This window comes from Capsicum annuum, chromosome 1 (genome assembly GCF_002878395.1).
Source record: "Capsicum annuum cultivar UCD-10X-F1 chromosome 1, UCD10Xv1.1, whole genome shotgun sequence".
NCBI classification, from domain to species: Eukaryota; Viridiplantae; Streptophyta; class Magnoliopsida; order Solanales; family Solanaceae; genus Capsicum; species Capsicum annuum.
The window spans coordinates 16,179,440-16,186,374 of record NC_061111.1 but is presented as its reverse complement, the minus strand read 5'-3'; the positions used below and the strand labels follow the sequence as shown (position 1 = coordinate 16,186,374).

At 37.5% G+C, this 6,935-nt stretch overlaps 1 protein-coding gene across 2 annotated transcripts; it reads left to right on the top strand.

The window, feature by feature from the left end:
- The first annotated feature begins 3,083 nt into the window (after positions 1-3,083).
- Positions 3,084-6,935, top strand: LOC107873387 (MND1-interacting protein 1). Of its 2 annotated transcripts, XM_016720225.2 has the most exons (4): positions 3,084-3,464; positions 3,541-3,593; positions 4,165-5,626; positions 6,250-6,935. In XM_016720225.2, the coding sequence occupies exons 2-4, from the start codon at positions 3,562-3,564 to the stop codon at positions 6,706-6,708; spliced, it is 1,953 nt and encodes a 650-aa protein (XP_016575711.1). In that variant the 5' UTR covers positions 3,084-3,464; positions 3,541-3,561; the 3' UTR covers positions 6,709-6,935. The 2 variants fall into 2 exon arrangements, with proteins under 2 accessions (XP_016575711.1, XP_016575712.1); XM_016720226.2 differs by lacking the exon at positions 3,084-3,464 and having other exon boundaries at positions 3,548-3,593; positions 4,181-5,626.

Sequence of the window (6,935 nt, the reverse complement as noted above, 5' to 3'; positions counted from 1 at the left end):
AGCTTAAGATAACAGTTCTCCTCAGATTGTCTCTTTTTCATTCTCAGTTCCAGCTATATAATCATTCTCATGTCAATGCATGTATTCACGAAATCAATTCAGTTCATCTATCATGTTTCAGACTCAATTATGTAATCATGTTTCCAGTTATGCATGGTCATTATATGATCTCAGTTTTCCAAGTATTCTCGGCCTAATCAGCCTTATTCGAGGACGAATATTCCCAATGAGGAGATATTGTAATACCCTGTACTATTCTTAGCTCAGTTCAGCTATTAGTTGTATGCATAAGGGGCTTAAAGCCTGAAAATTTCCTAAGTGTTGGGGACTTAGTCATTTTTAAGTCATCTTAAATTTGAGGATTTTTAAATTGGTCTTTCCGACCCCGAGATGTTGGTTTTTGAGTTAATTCATATTTAGGGGTGTAAGAAGCATGTCTCAGACAAGTTTCAGATTTTTTAAGTAAGGATTGGGTCACGTTTGGATCACGAATCCAGCAAGTCACGGCGATAGCGCCGCGTTGCGGTGCTATTCTCGTTGGCACGTACACCGCGTTGCGGTGAGCATGCTAAATGCAGTTACGAATTTAATTGTCTGAAGGGCAATTATGTCCTTTTTCCTCAATCCAATTCGTCATATCATGACTTATATCATCAGTTAGGGCATTATTTGGGCCTCTTCTTCAATTTTCCTCTCAAGAAAACCCTCTTTATTTCCCAAGAACATCAATTCAATTACTTTCTATCCAAGGAAACCAAGAATTCAAGTTCCCAAATCCAAGAACCTTCAAGAAAGCATCAAGATTGGTGTTTCTCTTCCAAGATTGAGGTTTTAAGGTATGTGTGATGTTCATCCATGGGCCCTTTTCACCTATGGAGTCCAAGAATCCCATTTTGTTCTTAAATCATGAGTTTTATATGTTTAAGTTTAACTATATCCATGGATATCTTGATAGTTTGATTTCAAGTTATGATTATAAGTGTTCTAAGTGGAATGGGCCATTACATGTTTTGAATATTGAAATCTTCACATTTAAATCCCCAATTCATGGTTTTAGTATTGTAACTATGTTATTATCGCATGCTTTACCCATTCTCATGCTTAAGTTTATGATTCTCATGTGTTTGATGAATTGCCTCAGTTTTAAGTTTTGAACAATGAGTCCTTATTATAGTTTCTAAAGCTTTTATATGGCATTACTATTACCTCATTCAATGCTAGTGGATTATGAACACCCGATACTTAGTTGTTTACATAATTTCAGTATCCTAGGAATGATTTCAGATAAATCATGAATATTGTCATTTAGTCAGTTATGATCAGTTGTCTGCTTAGTTAAACTTAGTTCAGTCCAATAATCAGTGTCATTCAGTTGGGAGTAGGATTCAGCACCAAGCGAACCCAGGGATGGGGGCATTCCTGTCAGTTTAGAGTGTGACCCTTAGTAGCAATCCCTGAGTTACAGAACTACATAGCCAGCATAGGTTTGAGATGTTTTCCTACCAGTTTAGGTTTGACACATATCTCATGAGTGCTCCTGCTAGTATAGGGTGACTCTTTAGTCCTTCGGGACGCCAGTTTAGTGGATTTGTGCAGTCAGTGTTAGTACCCGTGGCACGGTACCGACACCCTTTCAACTGGGTTACAGGTTGGAGCCCGATTAGTTCAAATTGTGTCATATCTGTTAGATGATACCTCCCACAGTCTCAGTACAGTATTCAGAATAGAATTTAGTTCAGGCTTGCTTGACCAAAGAATTCAGATTATCAGTTATTCAATTATCAAATTTCAGTATTTCAAATTACAGATTATTTTAGAAATATTGTATGATTGGTCTTGCATTCTTAGATAATACAATTTCTCATGCATTCATGATTTGTTGTCTCATGCTACTCAGTTAGTACTTATTTCATATACACGGTGCCTCGTGTATATCAATCTAACCTCATCTCATATACCGGTACATTCAATGTACTGATCACATACTCTTCTTTGCGCTATGATATCTTATATTATAGGTTCGGACGCACAATTTTTTTATCGTGCTTAGACAGTTCAGCGTTACAGCAGCAACAACAATGGTGAATCCCCATCCTTCCAAGACAAGTTTATCTTTCATTCAGTTATTTCAGCATTTCTTTTTCCTAGTCAGTTGGAATTAGTTGGGAGTTTATCCCATCAACTCCAAAGTCAGCCTTAGAGTCTTTTCAGACATTCAGACAGTCAGTTAGTTTATCAGTCTTATCAGTCGTGTTTCAGTATTTTTCACAAATGTTACAGACTTGTGATTAAACCACGTTTTCAGTATTCAGATTAGCTTTACCTAATTAGTTTATCTTCCGCGTACATGTTTTACTACTAGTTTACTTAGTGCTCACAGCAGGTACCAACTCATGGGTTAGCTTGTCACCGTAAGCACCGTTGTCGTGACTAGGGTAACCTCGGATCCTGACATTTGATAGATGTCCTCCAAGGAATTTAACATATGAGCTAATTATACAATTTAGAATTAAATTTGCAAGCTCAACAACCTTCCTTTTAATCGATATTTTATTTTGCAAGTGCTCTTTTCTTATTATCTGATCATGACTTAGTGAGTATGTTATGAAAAAAAATTTCAATTTTCTAATGAAAGCTTTCATAACTGCGCGGAGCGCGGTCTATTTTACTAGTTAAATCATAATACTAAAGTGTCCAGGAATCATTTGATTGAAAATAAATCATTTCGATATTAATTATTCACCTACAATATAGAATAAAAATAATACTCTCTTCATCCGATTTTATATGTCATCTTTTTTTTTTTCTGTTCGTCCCCTAAAAAATATTATATTTTTTTATTTGCTAACTATTTAAATACACAATTTCAGTTTTATTCTTATTGATCTCACTTATAAGGCCTCAGCTAATTAAAAATAATAATAGTATATTATTTTAATAAGAAATAATTTGATAAAAAATATCTAAATCTTTACTTATTTCTTAAATTTCGTATCCGATCAAATTATGATACATAAAATAAGACGGAGGAAGTAGCACAATTGCAAAATAACAAATCACGTAATAAATTATCCCAGATATTTTATCTTAATCAATCATAAAATAAATTAATTTTAAAATAATGATTCTTTGTACCAAACCACCCGTACTGTAACTAACCTAAAATTATCTCATAGATGATCAAAATCCAAACCCATCTCCATCTATTAACCAACCCAGTATATATATACAACTTCCATTTTTTAGAATTCTCAATCTCTCCGTCTCTCTATAACACTCTTGAGTGCATTTGTCAACACAGCTATAATCACTAAGCTTTAGGTCCGATTTGGCACATCCACAATTCATTTCTTTTACTGATAAAATTCTTCAAGAATTCTTTTTTTTTTTTTTTTCGTTTATTAACTGTGGTGTCTGAGCCAGTTTTCGCGTACTCCGACGAAATTCACGGGAACAGATATCAGGTAACTCTTCAAGAATTCAGAATCTTGTTATTGCTGATTTCCTTTATTTACTTTTTAGGTTGTTCTTGAATTGCAGGGTGGTTGTGAAATTCCCAAAATGAGAGAGAAGAACAGAAGAGCCCATCCAAGGTAAAATACTCAAAATTGTGAAACTAATTTCAATTATGGCAGAAAGTCATTTTTGGGTGAAAATTCATCTATATGTTTGGCCTTTTTGGGAAGTATATTTCACTTTTTCTAAGAAAAAAACATAAAATATGATTTATACCAATAAGTTGTAAAAAGTATGAAAAATACTCATTTTATAATGAACATGTTCCGTGGTAAATATGTTTCGTGTTTAAAAAAATCCCATAGATGATTATAAGCTCTATCCACTACTGACTTGACTTACATGCGTAAATGCACACATTTCCATTAGTTCGCCAAGAGATAGGAATTTGGCCCAAAAGCTACTTTTTTTTTCTAGTTTTTGGGTTCTTGGGGTTTTTTTGCCAAAAAATGACAAATTGTATGGACAAATTTTTGGCTGCTCGTTTCGTGTCCTGAAGAAAGAGTAGGCTTAAGTAATGTAACATGTGTCAGGTAATAGCTATGCTCAATTTTTGCCAAGATTTTTCCTAAAAATTACTTGCACTTTTTATGGCCAAACGGATAGAAATGATGGTATATCTCAGTTTTTAACTGAATTTGGGCTTAGGCCATTTAATTGTCAGATGCCAAATGGGGTTGGTGTGTTTGATGATAATGGATGGGGTTACTGTACTGAGGAACAGTTAGAAGAAATCTTGTTAAAGAATTTGGATTATTTGTACAATGTGGCTATCGCAAAGCTTGTATCTTTGGGTTATGATGAAGAAGTGGCAATGAAAGCTATCCTTAGAAATGGATATTGTTATGGTGGTATGGATGTTTTGACTAATATATTGCATAACTCATTGTTGTATTTGAGTAATGAAAATGTTGAGGATTCGGAGGATAGATTTGTGGATTTAAGGCAGTTAGAGGAGTATTCATTGGCTGGTATGGTGTGTTTGTTGCAACAAGTTAAGCCACATTTGAGTAAAGGGGATGCAATGTGGTATTTGCTAATGAGTGATCTTCATGTTGGTCGTGCTAGTGTGATGGAAATTCCGATTGTTCCTCCTCCCCAAAGTGGAAATTGCTTGCCCAGTGTCCCGGTTGAGGGTGTTGATTCTAGTCCTGTTGGTGTTGGTGTTGTGCCTGCTATGTATAGGTTTCACGCTGGTTGGGGTTTCGGGAATGGGGGTGCTAATGAGTTTCCTGTGAATGGTTTCTTCTCGTATGCCTCGGAATCTTCTTTGCAAAGGGAGATTGAATGTCCAAAGAGGTTTAATCTCACTCCTTCAATGAAAACATTGTTGAAGAGGAACGTTGCAGCTGTTGCTGCTGGATTAAGGGCAAACTCAAAGTACCTGCAAAATCAATCTCAAGCTTGTCCTAGTTCTTTGCCTGGTCGGGACCTGCCAAGTGGAAGTACATCACGGTTTGAAGGTGGACTTGGTCAATCTGATGAATCTCAGAATCTGAAAAGTCAAGAAGTGGTTAGCTCCGTCGTGAGTAAGTTCAGTGATTTGAAACTTGATGAGAATTCGGAGCAGGTACATGGACAGATGGACCAGAAGGACGAGATGATTCTGAACTTGATCCATCAAATAAAAGATTTGGAAAGGCAGGTGAAGGAGCGAAAAGACTGGGCCCACCAGAAGGCAATGCAAGCTGCAAGGAAGCTCAGTAATGACTTAAATGAGCTTAAGATATTGCGGATGGAAAGGGAGGAGAATCACAGAATAAAGAAGGGCAAGCAGGCTAGCGACGACTCTACCACGAAAAAGTCACCTATGGAGATTGCTCTACAGGAAGCAAGTGGCCGCGTTGACCATGCAAACCTGACAGTGAAAAAGCTTGAGAATGAAAATGCTGAAATTAGGGCAGAGATGGAGGCTTGCAAGTTAAGCGCATCAGAGTCTGCAACAACCTGCTTGGAGGTTGTAAGGAGGGAGAGGAAGTGCCTAAAGAAGCTCGGAGCTTGGGAAAAACAGAAAAACAAGCTGCAGGACAATATTGCGGTAGAGAAGCAGAAGATTTCAGATTTGCAGCAGCAACTGCTTGAGGTTGAGTCAGCTCAAAAGGAAGTTGAGGTATGCACTTTTTGCTTTTTATTATTTTCTGTTTACTGGTTTTGCCTTCTTGTAGTGTAAATGACAGTTCACAGTATCTGCATCACTTCTTGAGAAATTGGGCTAATTTCTTTGGAGTAAGTTATGATTTTTTTTTTTTTTGGGAGGGGAGGCGAGGGGGTCTTCTTACTTCAAGATTTGTTGGCTCCCCCCCCCCCCCCCCCCCCCCCCTTCCCCCCTTTTCTGATAAGTTGGCTAAAAGTCAATCATTGTTACCAAATTATTACATTCCGAAGCTGTACTTGGAAATGCAACACATTCAAGATCATGTAACATTCTGAAATTATATCTCACTGGGGTAATTGGAATTTACATGCAAAAGTAGCATATCACATTTGTTGTCAAATCTTACTCCCTTTTTCCCCATTATTATTTTTGTGTTGCGAAAAAAATGGTACGTGTGGCTTCCCTTTGGATAATATCAATTCTAGATTCTTGACAGTTGTCTTTCCTCATCAGTCTGATTTTGTGCACAACCTGTTTTTCTTGTAGTACATTCTTTATTTGCTTCCTTTACCTGCTTGCTTTCATGGAGAACACATTATTGGGCAATGAATAATGGTTCTATATCCAATTTTTGACAGGCGAAGTGGAGGCAGGAACAGAGGGCTAAGAAGCAAGCCTTGGCACAAGTAGAAGAGGAGCGGCGCCTCAAGGAAACAGCTGAGGCTACTAACAAAAGAAAGCTTGAGGCTTTGCGCCTTAGGATGGAAATAGATTTCCAGCGGCACAAGGATGACCTCCAACGGCTTGAACAAGACCTGTCTCGGCTTAAAGCATCTAATGAGCGACCGGAAGGAGATGTTGCAAGGATGCTGCATGATTTTGATAGATCGAAGGATTCTTCTGGGAAGGACGTTAGCGGTGATAGGGAATGCTTAATTTGCACGAAGGATGAAGTTTCAGTTGTTTTCTTACCTTGTGCTCATCAGGTTCTATGTGCGAACTGCAATGACAACTACGGGAAGAAGGGAAGAGCTATATGCCCCTGCTGCCGGGTTCCAATTGAACAGAGAATCGGGGTCTTTGGTGTAACTTCGTAGGCCCTTGTGCAAGCTTTATTTGAAGACGGGCATGCTCATGAACCGTCTCTTAAGAAGACAACATTTTTTCATAACTGTTTACATAGGCTGCTTGATTGAATCAGTAATACTAGTAAGTGCAAGTAACTGATCCAGCCAGGCCAAGTGGGAGGAAAGGCACATATTGTTGCTGTGATGTATATGTTATACTTGCTAAAAGAGGTTTAAATAAAGTCTGTTTCCTTTTA

Excerpts from the sequence above, each read along its gene's own strand:
- LOC107873387 (XM_016720225.2), top strand. The coding sequence starts at position 3,562 with ATGAGAGAGAAGAACAGAAGAGCCCATCCAAG. Across the intron at positions 3,594-4,164 it reads AACAGAAGAGCCCATCCAAG|GCCATTTAATTGTCAGATGC; the intron begins GTAAAATACTCA and ends ATTTGGGCTTAG. Across the intron at positions 5,627-6,249 it reads CAGCTCAAAAGGAAGTTGAG|GCGAAGTGGAGGCAGGAACA; the intron begins GTATGCACTTTT and ends AATTTTTGACAG.